The following is a 19,353-nucleotide window of genomic DNA, read 5'->3' on the forward strand; positions in this document are numbered from 1 at the left end:
AGCTGCTTCCTGGTCCCTGAACTTGCCACGATCTGCCACGCCATGCTTTGTTCCTCTGGCTAGGATGTCCTTCCTCCTTCTGCAGGCCCAGCACTTGTTGACCTAGCTTGGCATCGGCCCTTTGCAAAACTGTCCTCGGCTTCCCCAAGCAGTGCTTTACATTCTCTTCACACAGTCCTAGAGTGCAGCACTCAAGCTGTATTGCAATTAATTAATTTCCTGTCTGCCTCCCCCACTGGGCTGTGAGCTCACTAGGGGCACCTGTAGTCCTAGTACCCAGCATGAGGCTTGGCATAAAACCTGGGAGAGCCTCGGTGGCTGTTGTTGAATGAAGTAGCGAATGCTCTGCTTGATGGAGAGGTCTGTGGCACTGTCATGTTTTAACTTGGTGTGTGCCCAGGTGTTCTCTCAGGTAGAGAGGACCTTTGCTCTTTGCTACACTTTGCAGGTGTTCCTCTGCAGTGCTAGGGTTGGGGGATGGTGGCCTTTGTTAGGTGGGGTTCCTGGCTGGCTGGTTGGCAGGCCGGTTGGTCAGGACTCCGTCTCCTGCTGATGTCTGGGCTCTTGTCACCAGATGGGACTGAGTATGGGCTGAGTGAAGCTGACATGGAGGCCTCCTATGCCACAGTGAAGAGCATGGCGGAACAGATAGAGGCCGATGTCATCCTTCTGCGGGAACGGCAAGAAGCTGGGGGCCGCGTGCGTGATTACCTGGTCCGGAAACGAGTAGGAGACAATGACTTCCTGGAGGTCAGGTGAGGAGGCCGCAGGACGTTTTGGGGTCCCCATTCTTCACAGAGGTTGGTGACTGAGCCTGTGGCACTCAGCGTGTCAGCTCCATCCTTTCCCCTCCTGAGGTGTGGAGAGAGTGTCCGGGTGTCTGGAGACATGGGCTCCTTGCTCTAATTCTGCACTTGCCTGTCCCTTTGGGAAGAGCACGGGAGAGGCCAGCCGTGCATTCTGTGGCCGTTCTCTGTGGGTGGGCTTCTTTTCCCTTCAGCCTGTGAGCCTGGAAACCAGGGTCATGGAGAGGAGCCTTTCGTGCCTCTGGTAGCCTTGCAGCTCTTCCTGGCAGCACCCAGAAGCTGGTGGGAGTTAAGGGAGATAGCCGCTGTGGGAGTCTGGGCCCTTCTGATGACTCTACAGCAGCAGCTCCAGGAACCTTCCCACTGTGCTCCTTCGGCTCAAGGAGGAGCTGTGAGCTGGAGGGGATCAGGGGCAAGCCTGGACTTGCGGATCCAGTTACTGGGGTTATGATGTTCGCTCCACTTCACTCATGCACTAACTCTCACACAGATATATGGGTTCATCTACACGCAGGGTAGCCGTGGTGGGCAACGTGGATGCCGGCAAAAGCACGCTTCTGGGGGTCCTGACACATGGGGAGCTGGACAATGGCCGAGGCTTTGCCCGCCAGAAACTCTTCCGCCACAAACATGAAATTGAATCTGGTCGCACCAGCAGTGTGGGCAACGACATTCTGGGCTTTGACAGTGAAGGCAATGTAGTGAACAAGCCTGACAGCCACGGCGGCAGCCTGGAGTGGACCAAGATCTGTGAGAAGTCCACTAAAGTCATTACCTTCATCGACTTGGCTGGTCACGAGAAGTACCTGAAAACCACTGTCTTCGGCATGACAGGCCATCTGCCTGACTTCTGCATGCTCATGGTGAGTGGGAGGCGCCCCAAGGAGGGGAGGCTTCAGCAGGGCTGCTTGGGTCTGGTTATGAGCAAGTCTGAAACTGTTCTGAGACTGAGGCCTGTTGGTTTGGGGCTTTGACATCGGGTGAGGCTGGCAAGTTTTGCAGGGGTGCCCAGTCCTCTGAGTAATGGTCTTCTCAAGGCTTGAACCGTGATCTCTCCCTTACGTTAGACTAGGGAAGGGATCATCTTGGTAAAAACCAGGTACCCGTGAAGACCTGTCTTATTTTTTGCAGAGGCATAGAGGAGGGTTTCTCCTGGGGCTTACTTGTTACCTTCAGAAATGTTTTCTGCAGAGGACTGGGCTACTTTGAGGAGGTGACACCAGATAGGTGGTACCTTCAGAGGGGCAGGCCTGGGGAAGAAATGGAGAAGACAGCCATAGGAGGCACAGGCCACAGTCAAGAGGCCCTGAAAGGTGGCCTCCTGGAGCCTGGGAGGAGGATTGGCCAGTGCACAGCCCTTGTTGAGAGGCTCCTACGTGTCTGGTACTGTGTGAGGTCTGATGATACAGCAATGAACAGGGCTGTCCAGAGACTCCCAAAAAACTTAGGGTCAAGCGTGATTAAATTTTTAAGCAGGTATTCCTGCTAGGAACATTAAAAACAACCAAAAAATGTTGGAGCAGCTCATCTAATAGATTAACTGAGAAAGAAAGGGAGCAGAAGGCTCTGTGTTGGATCTCATTGCTAAGCTTGCCTTTGTGACCCACTGATCTTCCTCCCTGGACAGACAGCGGGAGTGCTGAGGGGAGCGGCAAGGCCTGTAACCTTGTGCACATCTCCACAGCTTTCACAGCAGGATTAAGGAAGAGGGAGGGTGGGAAGGGAGAGAGTCAGAGACACACATGCCTCGAGTGTTCCCTTGGCAAGGCCTTCCCAAAACCCTTCCCCATTTCTCGATTCCTTCAGCTGCCTGTATTAATAAATGTAGTAAACATAAGCATCTGTTCATAGCAAACTTGATCACGTTGCTGCAGAAACACAGGTTCTCAAGCAAATTCTCCCTAAATGGGAGAGCAGTAAAGAGAGGCAGAGCATGCCATGTGAACACTCGTAGGCTCTCTGCCTGAGGCTTTTGGGACCTCAGCATGCCTTCATTTCCCATTTCCTTCAATGTTGCAAAGGGCCATGACCAGCTTCTTGACTGGGCTGAGGAAAGCTGCTTGTCAGGAAGGGATCTTAGCGGAAGATCCAGAGGGCGTATTTGGGGGAGTTGTTGCGTTGATATTAAGAAGGGTATAGAAACTGGTTGAGAATAAGCATTTTTCCAGCTGAGCTACAGTGAGTAAGACCAATTAATGGAAATATCTTCACCCTGGACAAAATGTTACATATATATTATCTGACTTTTTGGTTGTGATCCAAATGTTAACCTTTCTGTAGAAAACAATGAAATATTTCATTATAGTCCCATGGCATTTGACTTCTAGGAAAAAATATTTAAAATATATAGAAAACAGCCGTAGAGCACTCTCTTCTCCAGGTTGGGAAGAGCAAAAGCAAGTCTGCGTTGGGTTGGAAAGGTGGCCGAAGGGCACAGGAAGACGTCGGGAAGACTGTGGAGGTGTCCTGGTGGAGGGAGAGGGAAGTACCAGCCGGGGTGACTCATCTAGGAGCCATGGAAACTCAGTGGGCGTCTCCGTGACACACTGGAATGGATAGGGCACTATGTAAACACATCATGGCAGCTTTTCTTTCAAATTTTCTTCTGGTTTAGTATGGTACAAAATAGTGAAAGGTTTCCTCCCAGAGGCAACCAGTGTTTCCAGTTTCTTGTGTACCTGCCAGAGATATTTTGTACTCAGATCAGCAAATGTGTATATATTCTCTCCCTCCAATTTTAAACATTCAGAAAAGGTGAAGGAATAGTATAACGAATACCATAAACCCACCACTTAGATTTAGCAATCATTAACATTTTGCCATATTTATGTGTATATATGGTGGGTACATATGTGTATATATGTTTTTTATTTATTTAAATTTTTTTTTTGAGATGGAGTCTTGCTCTTTCGCCCAGACTGGAGTGCAGTTGTGCTATCTCAGTTCACTTCAGCCTCTGCCTCTTGCATTCAAATGATTCTCCTGTCTCAGCCTCCCGAGTAGCTGGGATTACAGGCATGCGCCACCACACCCAGCTAATTTTTAGTATTTTTAGTAGAGACGAGGTTTCACTGTGTTGGCTAGGCTGGTCTGGAACTCCTGACCTCCAGCAATCTGCCCACCTTGGCCTCCCAAAGTGCTGAGATTATAGGCGTGAGCCACCGTACCCAGCCTGATTTAATATTTTTTAAAGAGACAAAGCCTCACTCTGTTACCCGGGCTAGAGTGCGGTGGTGCGACTGTAGTTCACTGTAACCTCAAACTCCTGGGCTCAAGGGATCCTCCCATCTCAGCCTCCCAAGTACCTAGGACCACAGGCGTGCACAACCATGCCTGGCTAATACTAATTTTTTTATAGATGAGATCTTGGTATGTTGCCCAGGCTGGTCTCAAAACTCTTGGCTTGAAGTAATCATCCCACCTTGGTGCCTCCCAAGGTGCTGGGATTACAGGTGTGAGCCACCGTGCCCAGCCAAGTAGATATGTTTAGTTTGGTTTTTTTTTTTTTGGCTGAATCACTTGAGAATAGTGGAAATGTCTTCACCCTGGACAAAGTCACAATGTAGACATTGTGACTTCACTGCCAAACACTTCAGCATACAGCTCCTAAAAGTAAGGCCTGTCTCCTACTGTTTTTACAATCAAGAAAATGAAGAATAGTTACCTAATATCCTCAAATATTTAGTCTGTATTTATATTATTTCAGATGTTTCCCAAATATCTTTCAGCTGCTTTTTTTAAGCCATGAATCAGTCACCACTTATCCCCCACTGCCTTTGATTTTCTTTTTTTTCTTTTTTTTTTGAGATGGAGTCTCGCTCTGTCACCCAGGCTGGAGTGCAGTGGCATGATCTCAGCTCACTGCAAGCTCTGCCTGCCGGGTTCATGCCATTCTTGTGCTTCAGCCTCCCAAGTAGCTGGGACTACAGGCGCCCACCACGACGCCCAGCTAATTTTTTGTATTTTTAGTAGAGATGGGGTTTCACCGTGTTAGCCAGGATGGTCTCGATCTCCTGACCTCGTGATCCGCCTGCCTCGGCCTCCCAGAGTGCTGGGATTACAGGCGTGAGCCACCGCGCCCGGCCTTTATTTTCTTTGAGATGGAGTCTCACTCTGTTGCCCAGGTTGGAGTGCAGTGACGCAATCTTGGCTCACTGCAACCTCCACCTCCTTGGTTCAAGCGATTCTCCTGCCTCAGCCTCCTGAGTAGCTGGGATTACAGGCAACCACCACCACATGCAGCTAATTTTTTTTTTTTTTGTATTTTTAGTAGAGAAGGGGTTTCACCATGTTGGCCAAGCTGGTCTCGAATTCCTGACCTCAGGTGATCCACCCACCTTGGCCTCCCAAAGTGCTGGGATTACGGGCATGAGCCACCGTGCCCAGCTGACCACTCACCTCTTTTTATGATAGCATTCTATATGCAACTTACTTTTTTTTTCCCCCTTAAAAGCATATTTTGGAGATTAGTCCATATCAGTAGATAAAAATTTCTTCCTTCTTTTGTACAGCACATTTCGTACATGTGCCCTGATTTATGTAGCCAGTCCTTACGGTGATATTTGGAAACATTTATTGTTACTGGAAGGATAGTAACAGTAATAACAGGTGCAATTGCTTAAAAACCTAGTTCCTGCTAGTTGTGTGCTGGACCCTTCATGTGTGTTGTGACATTTAAACATCAAGTGACCCTCTGAAGTGGATATTGTTATCTCCCCATTTTACAGATGGGGAAACTGAGGGCCAGTGATGTTAAGTTGAATCCACTTTTTGTTGTTGTTTATGAGACACAGTCTCGCTCTGTCCCCAGGCTAGAGTGCAGTAGCTCGATCATGGCTCACTGCAGCCACAACCTCCCAGGCTCAAGTGATCCTCCCACCTCAGCCTCCCAAGTAGCTGAGACTACAGTGTATCCTGCCACACCCAGCTAATTTTTCTTTTTTTTGCGGGGTGGGGGAAACGGAGTTTTGCTCTTGTTGCCCAGGCTGGAGTGCAATGGCACGATCTCGGCTCACCGCAACCTCCACCTCCCAGGTTCAAGCGATTTTCCTGCCTCAGCCTCCTGAGTAGCTGGGATTACAGGCATGTGGCACCACGCCCGGCTAACTTTGTATTTTAGTAGAGACAGGGTTTCTCCATGTTGTTCAGGCTGGTTGCAAACTCCCGACCTCAGGTGATCCGCCTGCCTTGACCTCCCAAAGTGCTGGGGTTACAGGAGTGAGCCACTGTGCCCAGCCTTAATTTTTGTATTTTTTTATAGAGATGGAGGTCTTACCAGGTTGTCCAGCCTGGTCTCAAACTCCTGGCCTCAAGTGATCCGCCTGCCTTGGCCTCCCAAAGTGCTAGGGTTACAGGCATGAGCCACTGCTCCTGGCCTGGATTCACTTTGATGGCTCAGGACAGTTGTTTCCCTGATTGGGTTTATCTTTTTTATTGTTTGCAAGTCTCCTCCGATTTTGACACCCCACATCATTGAGTCAGGGGTTAAAGTGATTTTGCCCAGCCCAGCTTTCCTCCACATCTGCTTTTGAGCCCCTGTGTCCACCCAGCAGCAATCTCTTTCTCTCTCGTCCTGACACTTCCTTTCTGTGTTGGGGCAGGTGGGCAGCAATGCTGGCATCGTGGGGATGACCAAAGAACACCTGGGCTTGGCACTGGCACTCAATGTACCCGTCTTTGTGGTAGTCACCAAGATTGACATGTGTCCTGCCAACATCCTGCAAGGTAAGTGAAGCCTCCAGCTAGCAGCAGCCCCTCTGATTGGGGCTGTCACCTACTGTGCCTTCAGGTGGTCTGCTACCACGGCTTTAGCCCAGAAACTTCTTTTCTTTTTTCTTTTTATTTTTTTATTTTACAAAATGTTTATTTTTATTATATGCTCTACATTGAACACTTCAGCAAAGAAAATAATTATAATAATTTCAAAATGCAATCCCTGGATCCAATAAATATCCTTTATAATCCATTACACTAAACAATATCTAGAAATATGTGTAGACAAAGTTAGCTAATGAATAAAATAAGTAAAATGGCTAGGTAAACTATAAATTTCAAGCATGAGGGATCATGCATGATCAGTTAAGTCACTCTGCCACTTTTTAAAATAATATGATTCACATTTGCTTCAATCACATAAACATTCATTGCAGGAGTTAAATTTGACTGCTGATAACAATTGAAAGCTGTGATCTTTGTTAGCTTAAAAGAAAATTCAGCTTAATACAAAGACATTCGAGATGAAAATTTCAGGACCCTTGATCAGAAGCTTTCAATGTGTGTTGCTCCACTTTGTTGTAGGGAAGATTCAAGTAAGGCTAAGACAGAAGAGTGTTTCCACTGAAGATGTGATCTAAGAATTGCCTTCTACAGAGGCGAAGTATGTGCTGTAGAAACTAGCTAGCCACCAAGATGTTACCAATAAAGGATTCCTTATCCTAGCAACTAACCATGTTTAAAAGGCCTTAGCCAGTGTTAAAAAATAAAACATTTAGAGTAATATTTATGAGTACAAGCATAATTGGTTCCTTGCCTTCTACAGATAATCATCTATAAAATGATAAAAGCAGGCTTCAACTGTTTCTTCTCTGGGGTAAGAAGGTGCAGATACATATGGGCGATCTACTGATTTACCTTCTGAGAGTACTCTTTGGAAGCAGCTGGATTTGGCTTGATTGTAGGAGAATCCGGTGTCCAGTTTGCTGGGCAGACTTCTCCGTGGGTTTCTACATACTGGAACGCCTTCACCAAGCAGAGGGTTTCTTCCACGCTTCGGCCCACTGGGAGGTCATTGACGCTCAAGTGCTTGAGACTCCATCGGGGTCAGTTATGAAGAGACCTCTTAGTGCAAGACCAGAACCTTCTAACAGCACACCGTAGTCTCAGGAAGTTTGCTCAAATCTGACAAGAGTGGGATGTTCATGTGGTCCAAACCACCATTATTTCTTGGTGTATTTATCCAGGCAAGATGACTAACGTGGGAATTCACTGAGACCACAACAACTTCACAGTTCACATCATGAAATTCCTTAGCTTTGTCACTAAAAGCAACAGTTTCTGTAGGACCACAAAGGTGAAATCCAAAGGATAGAAGAAAAGCACCAAATTATTTCCCCTTGAAGTCATCAAGGCTTAGGTCTTTGAACTCTCCATTGACAATGGCTGTACCCTTAAAATAGGGTGCATGCTGGGCGACAGCAGGTGCATGGTATGAGGAGCTGGTGCTAAAGAATTTTGCTTGACCGGAACCAGACCATAATATGTTTGTCAAGCTCGTTCTTCCAGAAGCAGCAAGCTTGAGGGCTGCAGTGGCAGAAATGCCCCAAGGAATGGCACTCACATGTCGGGCAACCGATGCTCAGAGCAGCCTTCCCACAGCAGCTACCATCTTCAGTGCATGCGGGCGAAACTTGCTTTGTCTTGTACTTAGATCTTGGCCTGAATTTCCATCAGCCCAGAATCTTCTGCTACTTCCTCCCCTATTTAGTTCTTGGTCTGAGCACAGCCTAGAATTATCCTCTTCCTTGTTCCTTCTGGTTCCACATGCAGAAATCTTGAGATCCTGAATCTGGCACCTCTTTTCAGGTGATCCCAGGCAGAAGGAGTTGGGCTCTACCAGCTAAGCTGGATATATACGGGGAAGTTTGGACAGAGGGTCTGATTACCTTTTACCACCAAAGCTTTGACACAAGGTTGCAGGACTAAGCCTTCATGCCTTTCTCCCTCACTGCTAAAGATTGTAGAAAAGTATCCCTTTGGGAAGCCTCATAGTAAGGGTCTCTGTAGACTTCTAAATGTCTAAGAGATCCTTTTTGTTGGATGAGATTTTTTTCCAGGAAGTAGTGCATTCTGAGAACTGAAGTGTGAACTGAATGGTTTTTCTTGGGGACCCTCAAGTCACACACTTACAGGAGGCAGGTCGTCTAGACACAAGAGAAATCTGCCAGGTTTCAGACACAGAACCCTAGAAAAGAGGCCCCATCTGTGCTTTTCTTACTCTAGCAGCACCCAAAGTTTTGATCCTCCTTTTTGCTTCTCCAAGCATTGTGGCATTTAACACTGGTCCATCTATCTTGTCTGTCTCCTGCTTGCATCAGTAATGAGTGGACCCATCTTGCTGTTAAAGCCTGGCCAAAGAGAAGGCTGCGTCCCCCTAATTTTGTTCCATTTCATCCTTTAAGAAACCCTGAAGCTGTTACAGCGCCTGCTGAAGTCACCAGGCTGCCGGAAGATCCCCGTGCTGGTGCAGAGCAAAGATGATGTGATTGTCACAGCCTCCAACTTCAGCTCTGAAAGGTAACGGGTGGGGAGCGCACACTTCAGACAGGCACCCTTGCAGGCAGGACCACAGTGAGTGATGGGCCTGGAATGGCTGTCAGTTTGGGCATAAGGTCTCATGAAAACACTACATCAACATCTCTTCCTATTCAGAGATCGGAGGAAATAGAAGCTTCCAATCTTAGCGCAGGGTCTCCCAAGCCAGCATTGTTGCCCAGGGGTAATATCACGTAACCCAGATTGTGAGGTGCTGGCATTCCTGAAGTTGGCATCCCGGCTGAGACTTCAGTGTCCTTATCTGTGAAATGGGAATAACATTCCCTTCCCTGTAGGGCTCCCGTGAATGTTGGAAATGAAGTATGTAGAGCACTTAATGCCCTGCCTGGCTGATGGATGGTAAATACACAGCCATTTTTGTAATTCAGTTTTTTATACTGTTGTTCCTCAAAAGCTCACTAATCATAGATCAGTTTTGGCATTTACTCATTAATGTATTCTTTCATGCCATAAATATTTATTGGATGTTTGTTCTGCAAGACTCTTTATCTAGATGTTGAGGATTCAGAGTTGAATTGAACACAGTCCTTGTCCTCAAGGTGTTCAGCTCCTTGGTGAGAGATGCTCTCTTGATAATGGTGAACTCCACCAACTCTGCCTGTTCACCCAGAGCTTGATCTATAGTGCCAGGCCCAGAGCAGCCTGGCTTTTTGCCTATGCCTCTGCCCTGATGTGATCTTCAGTACCATCAGTTGGCCAGCAGAGGGGGCACGTTTCAGACAGTCCCATTTGAGCTTGTTGATATTGTTGAGTGCCTGTTCTGTGCAGGCACTATTCTAGGAGCTGTGGGGAATGGATAATTCATGATCTGAAGGATTTTAATTCAGTTACCCTGAACAGGAGCGATAGAGGCCATTTACAGGACTCTGATGAAAAATCAGATGCAGTCATGTGTAATAGAGAAAAAGCTCTCCAGGAACTCAGAGGAGTCAAGAGTGTCCACCCAGGAAGGATTTCACGGAAGAAGTGGTATTTGAGATGAGCTCTGAAGGGTGAGAGGGCCTGGTAGTTGCGTAAAAGGGAAAGAATTCAGGAAGGAAGGTCAGAGTGAGCAAATCCACAAGGGCAGAAAAGTTCCAAGGTTTTAGGAGAAGGGAAAGTTCTCTGATGTGGCTGGAATATAGGAATTTGCGAGAAGTGAATTTGCAGAGATGGCTACAAGCCCAAGCAAAGGGCTGTGAGTGTTGGGAGAGGGATTTGGGATGTCTTCTCTGCGGTGGAAAGGCGGTTAAGGATTTTAAGCAAGCATGCGTGTGTTTGAGGAAGAAGCAGTCATGAGGTTCCAAACTAGGGCAGTGGTGGAGGACAGAGAGGAGAGGACAGGTGTCAGAGACAGAACTGAGAGAAGAAGGCCTCAGAGCAGGGCTGGCCAGGAGCTTGCTAGGTCAGGGCAGGGAGGTCAAGCCCTTGGAGGCAGGTGAGGGAGAGGTGGAGTCATGAATAGTGGCATCTGCTCCTCAAGCCCTGTTGCTGTCCCTGGCCTGTGTCAGGGCAGGACCTGGTCTCCTGAGCGCCTCTCTCCTTTTTTCCTTCCTCTTCTCCCTTTGCTTAGGATGTGCCCGATATTCCAGATCTCCAACGTTACAGGCGAGAACCTAGATCTGCTGAAGATGTTTCTCAACCTCCTCTCCCCCCGCACCAGCTACAGGGAGGAGGAGCCTGCTGAGTTTCAGATTGATGACACCTACTCCGTCCCAGTGAGTGGCTCTGGGCGGGTAGCTGGGTGGGCACTTCCTACAGTGGCATCAGGGGGTGGGTCTGTGCTGGGGATGCACTTATGAGGCCAGGGTCTTCTCTTTGGCAGGGTGTGGGGACAGTGGTTTCGGGGACAACACTGAGAGGCCTGATCAAGCTGAATGACACGCTGCTGCTGGGCCCAGACCCCCTGGGTAACTTTCTGTCCATTGCTGTCAAATCCATCCATCGCAAGCGCATGCCTGTCAAGGAGGTGCGGGGTGGCCAGACAGCATCCTTTGCGCTGAAGAAGGTGAGTAGCGATGATACTGAACACTCCCCTCAGACTCCATCATGCCAGGCTCTTGGCCAGATGCCCTCCTCACCCACTCTAGTCCTCATGGCTGCTCTGCAAGGTCGGGATTACTGGCCTTATTTTTACAGATGAGGAAACTGAGGCTCAGAGCCCAGGGACTTGCCCAAGACACACAGCTTGTAAGTGCTAGGGCGAGGAATGCCTGCCTTCTAAGCTCTGTTCCTCTCTCTGGTGCCTGAGCAGGGTGGCCTGAGCTCAGTGGTGAGGTCAAATAGGAGTATCCCTGCTGTGCAAGGATCCTTCTACATAGGACCATTGGGATCTGCGCCACATCCTCTTCCCATTCAGCCTTCTATCTCCTGGGGTTTGGGGTGGGTTCTAGTTCAGGGGTCACCTACCTTTACCCACCAACTAAATTAACCAGGAATAGTAGGACTTTCTTCCCCAGAGTGGTCAGGTCACGCTCACCTGTTGTTCCCCCTGAATGCTTGCCTGCCTTTGCTTCCTCATTCGTCCTTCATGGCCCAGCAGCTGAAGTGCTGATTCCCGCATGAAGCCTTCCTGACCCCCAGTAGTAGTGTTGAGTCTTCCATGGAGCACCGAGGGTGCTTGTGCTGTCCACCCTAGAAGGCCTGTGGTCCAGTTGGTGAGGAAACCAGGCAGAGTTGGGGTGGTCCCTATCCCTAGAAAGACTCTTGGTCCCTGGGACCAGGGGTGAAACCAGAAGGCATAATTGTCCCTGAGGGCTGGGGCTCCCTCTTTCTTTCAGATCAAGCGCTCGTCCATCCGGAAGGGCATGGTGATGGTTTCCCCACGTTTGAATCCCCAAGCCTCCTGGGAGTTTGAGGCCGAGATTCTCGTCCTCCACCACCCCACCACAATTAGCCCGCGCTACCAGGCCATGGGTAGGTGTCTAAGGCCCTGCCAGCCCAGGAGGCCCTCATGCTAGCTCCCCTCAGAAGGTATTCCAGCAACCCAGGCCCCCTAGTTCCAGCTGCAGCTGGGTGGTAGGCCTCCTTACTGTTTAGTGATGCTGTTCCTTCTGTTCCACCCATGAGCCGCAGTGTTGATTCCTTCCCACAAACACTGAGGACTGGGCTCTGAGACCCAGACCTATCCTCAGGGACCTCACATGCAATCCTTCAGCAAGGTCTGCTGAATGCTGCTATGTACCCAGCGGTGTTGCTAAGGTGCTGGGAACAAAGATGAGGTGGATGGGCAAGGATCCTTCCCCGCAGAAGCCCACAGTCCAGCGAGGAGGCACATGTGCGGTGTGCTGTAATCCCAGGAACTAGGACCCTTTTCTGCACAGGGCCTGGGGGTGGGGGATGACGGGTGAGCATTAGCTGGAGGAAAAGATGGGAGATGGTAAGGCAGGATCAGAGCCAAGAGCAGGCTTCACGGGGGTCTGTAGGCCCAGAGATAAGGCCCCACCCTTCCACAGCTTAAGCGTATTTCATGCTTTCACTCACTGCCTCCCCTTGTCCTGAAGCCACCAGGTGGCTCCAGCCTACCCTGACCTCTGGCTCCCTTGACAGTGCACTGTGGGAGCATCAGGCAGACAGCCACCATTCTGAGCATGGACAAGGACTGTCTGCGCACTGGGGACAAGGCCACTGTACACTTCCGCTTTATCAAGACCCCTGAGTACCTGCACATAGACCAGCGGCTGGTGTTCCGGGAAGGCCGCACCAAGGCTGTCGGCACCATCACCAAGGTATGGCCAGGGCAGACCTTGCCTGCCTCCAGGAAGCACCAGGGGCCACTCCTGTTCTGTGACCCTGAGCGCAGGGCAGAGGTTTAGTCACTGCCATGGGAGAGCCGGACCCACTGAGGTGTGGCCTCGGTGCCATCTCTCTACTCCCTTAGAGGTATCCCGTGGCCTCCTGTCCTGGGCAGTGGTGGTGACCATGGAGAGGAGAAGGTAGGGTTAGGGTATGATCTTCCTCCATAGAAAACTGGTGACAGAATGTCTGGGCCCAGCCAGGCTCACCCTTCAAGGTGCTGTCACAGGTTCCTGTGGCCTCACTGGGGTCATGTCTAGGGTCTCCTCTCAGAGCAGAGGTCTGGTTGGAGTAAGTGCAGGGGGTTATGGGCCTGAGTTCTCTTGGGGCTTAAGCTGTTTGTGTATCCTGGACACTTGCCCACTGCAGACCTTGCCCGTGGTCTTGGAGGGGCATTTGATAGAGGGGTTTGACCCCTGCTCTGTACAAAGGAGGTACTGGCTCCAGCCTACCTGAGATCTTGGAATCAGTCTTCGGCTGGCCTTGCCTCCAGAAAAGGCCCCCATCCATGGTCACCCTGGGGCTACAGATATCCTTGAAGGCCTGCATGCTCCTGGGACTGCTGAGTTTGGCCAAGGCTGCAGCAAACATTGTAATGTCCTCTGGGACTCACTGGGCTGCTTTTGTGCTTTGTATGAGATAGAACTTGGGCCACAAGGGAATATTTCAAGTCAGTTACTTCTGGCCAAACTCCAGATGTTTCCAGCTGAGGAGACATTCACTTGGTCTCTTCGGGAGGCCTGGAGTTAACACTTGCCCTAGACTCTTGTTACAGGGGCAGCAGCAGCGTGCTGGGGCTGGAGCTGCAGCATGCTCTGAGGAGTCTCCACCAGCTTAGCAATGAGGAGAGCCCGGAGCTCCACTTGCCAGGCTCTGTGCAGGCTCTGGGCTCTGGGGGCTGGACTGAGCGGGAGGTGGGAGATATGTTCACCAATTTCTCTGAAGGAATAGTAGCTGTAGCAGAGAACAGGATGGAGCCTTTCTGGGCTGGGCAGAGGCAGGAAGTGAGGCATGAGCCCAGGGCCATAGCAGTCCTCGGCCACTGAGTGGGGATGAGAATGCCTCTTCATCCCCACTGCCTCCTGTCACGGCCTTCCTGCCATCCGCCTTGCCCTGAACTGGCAAGATCAAGGAATGAGGAGTCCTTGGGAGAAGGGGGCTGGGGGTGAGGGGTAGCCAAGCCAGTGCCACTGCCCCGCAGCACCAGCCTCAGCCTCTCTCCATGACTCCCACAGCTCCTCCAGACCACCAACAACTCCCCGATGAACTCCAAGCCCCAGCAGATTAAAATGCAGTCGACGAAAAAGGGCCCCCTGACGAAACGAGACGAGGGGGGCCCGTCTGGTGGGCCAGCAGTAGGAGCACCCCCACCTGGAGATGAAGCCTCCTCTCTAGGGGCTGGGCAGCCAGCTGCGTCCAGCAATCTCCAGCCTCAGGTGAGTGCGGGCCCCTCGCGGCTTCGGCACGGTGGTGGGGGCTGTGGCTTTTACTCTGATTCGGTGAGGGTGACATGTAGGCAAGCCTCAAGCCTGGCTAGAGGGTCTCCTCAACAACTCTGGCACTGTAGTGCTCCTAAGTGTGAGGCATTTGTCTCTAGAAGCTATAAGGCAGTGCTTTCCAAAGCGGGGAATACAGCCCACCTGAAACCAATTTAATTGGCCCTAACTAGCATTTGGTTTTAATGAAATAAAATAGAACAGAAAAATGTCGAAGCTTCCCTTTCATAGTAGGAGTAAGTATTGCAAGTATTGCTGGTGTGAGTGTCCAAGTGATATATGTGTGCACTGCAGTCCAGCAGGTTTGAGAGACACTGCCTTAGAGGGTCCTCCTCTGTCCCCTCCCTGATGTGCACACATCCTGAAGGGGAGGTGGCTTTGGGATGTGCCAGTGCGCCTCTTACTCGGCCTCTCCTGCCAGCTGTCTCCCGTAGGCACTCTCTCCTGGTGTGATGAAGGCCTGGTGCCCCTTGCACCCCTCTCCCCAGCATCTTTCTCCATTGTCCCCTCATTGGAAAAGGAGGCTGTGCCTGGATCTGTCTGTCCATTCTGTTATCTGTCTCCCATGGGTCTTTCCTCTGGTTCGTTCGCTTCCTTTCTCTCTCTCCTGCTCTGCTTTGTGCTTCTCTGAATGGCTGCTTCTCATACCCTCATCACGTATATCCTACCCACCCTGTAAGGAAGGCAGGGCAGACACTGGCTCCATTTTAGAGACAGAGGGGAGGTGCTGCATGCAGTGACCCAGTAAATTCCTGGTCAGGCTGGGGTGAGGACCACGCTGCCTGCTCACGCATCTTCCGTCCCCCTCTCCCCGCTGCTCAGCACCTCTGGTCTCTGGCCCTGCTCCTGATGGGCCAGTGCTTCTCAAGCTCCTTCTCTCTCTTTCAGCCTAAGCCCAGCAGTGGAGGCCGGCGACGAGGGGGCCAGCGCCACAAGGTGAAGTCCCAGGGGGCCTGTGTGACTCCTGCCAGCGGCTGCTGAACCTTCCCCTGGCCCACCCCCACCACCCAAGGGGTCATCATCTCTGGCCACCATTCCACCAGATGGGCAGAGCAGCTATGACCGCCACCCAGCCCTCCCGCTCAGGCCACAGCCGGAGCCTCCGCATTGCCCCCACCCCCATTTTCCAGGGGGGTTGTAATTTATAAGCTGAGGAAGGTAGCCAGACTTCTGGAGGACTGACCATCTCTCACTGTCCTCCCCACCTTCTTCCTCACTCACACATTTTTTTGTACATCTGGGCCCTTAGTTTTTATTCTGTTTATTATATGTCTCTGTCTCTCTCTATTGTGTGTGTGTGTGTGGTGCAGGAGTGCCACCCCCAGGGCCCTGTCAGCCTCTCTTTTCTCCTCCATGGCTGCCTGCCTGCGAGTCTGTCTCTGAGAATCCTCGGGGCGGTCAGGGGATGTCAGGAGGGGAAGGAGCCGCCCTCCCTATCTTGCTGCTCCTCTTGGCACTCAGGGGCACCTTCCATGGAGCCAGACTGGGTGGAGGGGCTTCTGGGATTTGGTGTCTGCTGCTGCCAGAGCAGGAACCCCCAGTCTAGGACTTGGGCATTTTAACAGAGAGAAAGTAGTGGCTTCTCCTTTTCTCTCTCTCTGCCTTTTTCCCTTTAAGCCCAGAGATTCAGGTCATGCCAAAAGCTCTCTGGTTGTAACCTGGAGACATGTGGAGGGGAATGGCGATGGGATTATAGGACTCTCCCCATCCTGGGCCCTGACCCTGACCCTTGCCACCAACCCAAAGACAACTGGTGGGTTTCCCCTTGGAGACAATCCTGCGTTTGCCTGGGCCGGCCCTGGCTGCCCTCAGCTTTTGCTGATTTGCCCGGCCTGGAGCCTCCCATCACCCCGCTTCTTGTTGGGCCTCAGGCACTGGTTACCAAAAGGGGGTCTGGGTCTGCTCAGGATCATGTTTTCTAGCACCTCCTGTTGGAGGGGTGGAGGGATGTTCCCCTGAGCTAGGCTGAGACTAGAACCCCATCTTCCCCGTCATGTCACTCCTGTGGCTGCTACAGGAGCACAGTAGTGAAGGCCTGAGCTCCAGGTTTGAAAGACCCAACTGGAGCGTGGGGAGGGCAGGCAGGGTTCAGTGAAAGGACACTTCCAGGGTTAGGACAGAGCATTTAGCCCTCTGGAAGAACCCCTGCCTGGGGTGGGGCTGTGCAGGCCAGAGAAGGTGGCATGGGCCTGAACCCACCTGGACTGACTTCTGCACTGAGGCCACAGATGTAGGGGCAGGCTGGTGGGCGGGGGTGGTTCATTCTCTAGCCGGGGCAGACACCCAGCTGGCTGGGTCCTTCCTCAGCCTTGCCTCCTCCTGTCCCCAACCCTTTCCTTTCCTCCTGCTTGCGGACTGCTGGTCCCCTCTCCTTCCCTCCTTCCAGCTGTTTCTAGTTACCACCTACCCCTGGCCATGGACTGATCAGACCAGCATTCAAAATAAAAGTTTGTTCCAAGTTGACAGTGTGGTGCTCCCTGCCCAGCCCCTCCAGGTGGAGGTGCTGCCACGGGAACGCAGTTGCTCTGCCTGCCCTGGGGCCCCTGGCGACAGCTGGGAGCAGGGCAGTGCTGTGAGGAGCCCAGCTTTCCCAGTCAGGCAGGCATGGCTTCCATGTTCAGGCTCCCTCACCAGCTGGTGACAGGGGACAAGCTTACCAACCTTCTCTGAACCTCAGTTTTCTCATTTACAAGAGGCAAAGCCATACATCAAGGTTGTGTGGATTCAGAGAATGTGAGGCCCTGGGGTGTCCTACACACGGGAAGGGCTTGCTCAGTGAGCGGTCTGCACACCGTTAGCCACCCTGCCACCTCTGTGCCCTGGGCAGGCTTGAAAGGAAAGCTGTGGCTGGGACTGCCAGGCATCTCACACGCTCCTGTTGACATTCCCAGCAGCCGCCCCTGAGGTCGATGTTTGTTCTGTTTTTCTTTTTTTTTTTCGTTTTTTGAGACAGAGTGTCGCCCTGTTGCCAGGCTGGAGTGCAGTGGTGTGATCTCTGCTCACTGCAACCTCCACCTCCCAGGTTCAAGCGATTCTCCTGCCTCAGCTTTCTGAGTAGCTGGGACTACAGGCGCACGCCACCACGCCCAGCTAATTTTTTGTATTTTAGTAGAGACAGGGTTCCACCATGTCGGCCAGGATGGTCTCGATCTCCTGACCTCATGATCCGCCCGCCTCGGCCTCCCAAAGTGCTGGGATTACAGGTATGAGCCACCGTGCCGGGCCTGTTCTGTTTTTCTAGTTAAGGGAACTGAAGCTCAGAGACAAGTGTCACCAGCAGGTGTTCATTCCTGTGCCAGCCTTGCCCCCCGGCTTTTCCCAGGCGAGCTCCTGTGTGTCCACTGGCTCCAGCCCGGTCCTCTGTGTCTTGGCTGCTTCCCTCCTGCTCTTTGTCCTGACTCTTGCCCTGCTTACAGGGGCCACTACCTGCTGGTGCCTCCATAACAAGCCTCTGGCGTTGAGCCCCCTGGCATGGCAGGGGCTGTGGGGTCTGGCTTTCCACCAGGCTTAGCCATGGCAGAACCTCGTTTTATTTTAACTCTTTGCCCTTACAAACAGCAGTACTTGCAGGAACCATTCTTGGGATTCAGGAGCTCTGGCGACTACCTTGGCTTGTGGCCGCACCCAGGAGGGTGGGGTTGGATCTGTGTAGTTGCCAGGCCCACATCTGCCAGCAGGGGGCTGACTGGATCCATGCTTTACTGTGTTTAATGGGGGTAACAGGGGTCCCTACAGCCCTCCCAGCTAAACATTTGGAACAAAACACCAGCCCTTTTGTAGTGGATGCAGAATAAAATTAATCCAATCACCTCCAATGGCAAGGCCTGACCCTTGTGTGTGTGCAGCAGGTGTTTGTGGCGTCTTTCCCAGGAGTAAGGCCTGTGATGATGGGATGGGGATGGCCAGACCCCTGACTCCACAGTCAGGACTGTTCTGGCTTATCAGCCCCCCTGGCACAGAGAAGGTCACAGGAATGAATATGCCACGCACAGGGGCAGCACAGGTTTAGTTGGGTTGGGGGAGTACCGTGGAGCCAGCAGTGTGAGGGCTGTGCTGCGAGGGCCCAGTAGGATTTGAATGTACAGATGGGCAGAGGGCATGTGCCCAGCCCAGGCTCTGGACTCTTGCCACAGTGTGTGGCAACTTCCAGGGGCTTGTTTATTGGTGCTGCGTGGGGATGTCTCCTTTGTTTAGATGGCGCCAGAGGCAGAGCAGGTGTCAGTGAAGGGGAGTGAGCACAGGACCAGCTGTCTCCCAAGAGGCTGAGGAACTGGCCCAAGGCTTTGGGGGCTGGATTTGTGCCTCACCCAGCTCCTCTCTTGTGGCTGTCTCCACAGCCCTCCCTACTGACTGGGTTCCTGCCTTTGTTTTCTCAGCCATGAGGAGGAGCAGCCCTGGGCCAGGTGCCACAGTCAGTATGAGAGGCTCCAGGATCAGGCTAGAGAACCACCCGAACCAGGTCTGGGGAGCTATCTGTGGGAAAGGTCAGGGCCTGTTTTTCTCCTAGAGCTGGCAGCTGCTGGCTGTTCAAGGGACCTACCTCCTTGTCCCTTCCCAGTCACAGGTCCAAGGGGCAAATAGCGAATTCCCATGGAGGAGAATCACTGCACTCCAAGTGAACATGGCCGGTAGGTAAGTGTAATTATTTTTTCTGCTGCTGTTCAGTGGTACTGAGAGACAGGAAAGCTCCACTGCTCCCGCCCCACCCTTTGTGATGGGGTAATCAATGACAGCTAATAAAGCCACCTCACTTCTTCCTCATGCCAGCCCTTGACCCACAAACACTGGAGGAGACCTGCCTCAGGTCCCATCCCCCACCACAACTGGGCTTTAGCTGAAAGTTGTGGGTGTCTGAAATTTAGGAATAAGTCTTCGGGGACATTTGTTTGGCCAAGAATTCATTCCCACAGCTGCCCTAGGTGATAGGCAAAAGCCACATGAAAGCC

The 19,353-nt window shown here is 51.7% G+C and overlaps 1 protein-coding gene and 1 pseudogene across 2 annotated transcripts in view; one reads left to right on the top strand and one right to left on the bottom strand.

The window, feature by feature from the left end:
* Window positions 1-18,222, top strand: part of GTPBP1 (GTP binding protein 1) — a 29,842-nt gene extending 11,620 nt beyond the window's left edge. Inside the window, exons 3-12 of one of the 2 annotated variants that reach the window (XM_054470591.2) lie at window positions 575-755; window positions 1,321-1,669; window positions 6,407-6,530; window positions 8,984-9,098; window positions 10,690-10,834; window positions 10,942-11,124; window positions 11,897-12,032; window positions 12,666-12,844; window positions 14,147-14,347; window positions 15,296-18,222. In XM_054470591.2, coding sequence (XP_054326566.1) covers window positions 575-755; window positions 1,321-1,669; window positions 6,407-6,530; window positions 8,984-9,098; window positions 10,690-10,834; window positions 10,942-11,124; window positions 11,897-12,032; window positions 12,666-12,844; window positions 14,147-14,347; window positions 15,296-15,388 — 1,706 coding nt within the window. In that variant the 3' untranslated portion in view covers window positions 15,389-18,222. The remainder of the gene's footprint in view (window positions 1-574; window positions 756-1,320; window positions 1,670-6,406; window positions 6,531-8,983; window positions 9,099-10,689; window positions 10,835-10,941; window positions 11,125-11,896; window positions 12,033-12,665; window positions 12,845-14,146; window positions 14,348-15,295) is intronic. The other variant, XM_063663271.1, reaches the window with a different exon arrangement.
* On the bottom strand, window positions 7,295-8,190 carry LOC129023729 (thioredoxin-dependent peroxide reductase, mitochondrial-like; annotated as a pseudogene).
* Window positions 18,223-19,353: the final 1,131 nt, after the last annotated feature.

The sequence above is a fragment of the Pongo pygmaeus genome, chromosome 23, assembly GCF_028885625.2.
Source record: "Pongo pygmaeus isolate AG05252 chromosome 23, NHGRI_mPonPyg2-v2.0_pri, whole genome shotgun sequence".
In the NCBI taxonomy this organism is placed as follows: Eukaryota; Metazoa; Chordata; class Mammalia; order Primates; family Hominidae; genus Pongo; species Pongo pygmaeus.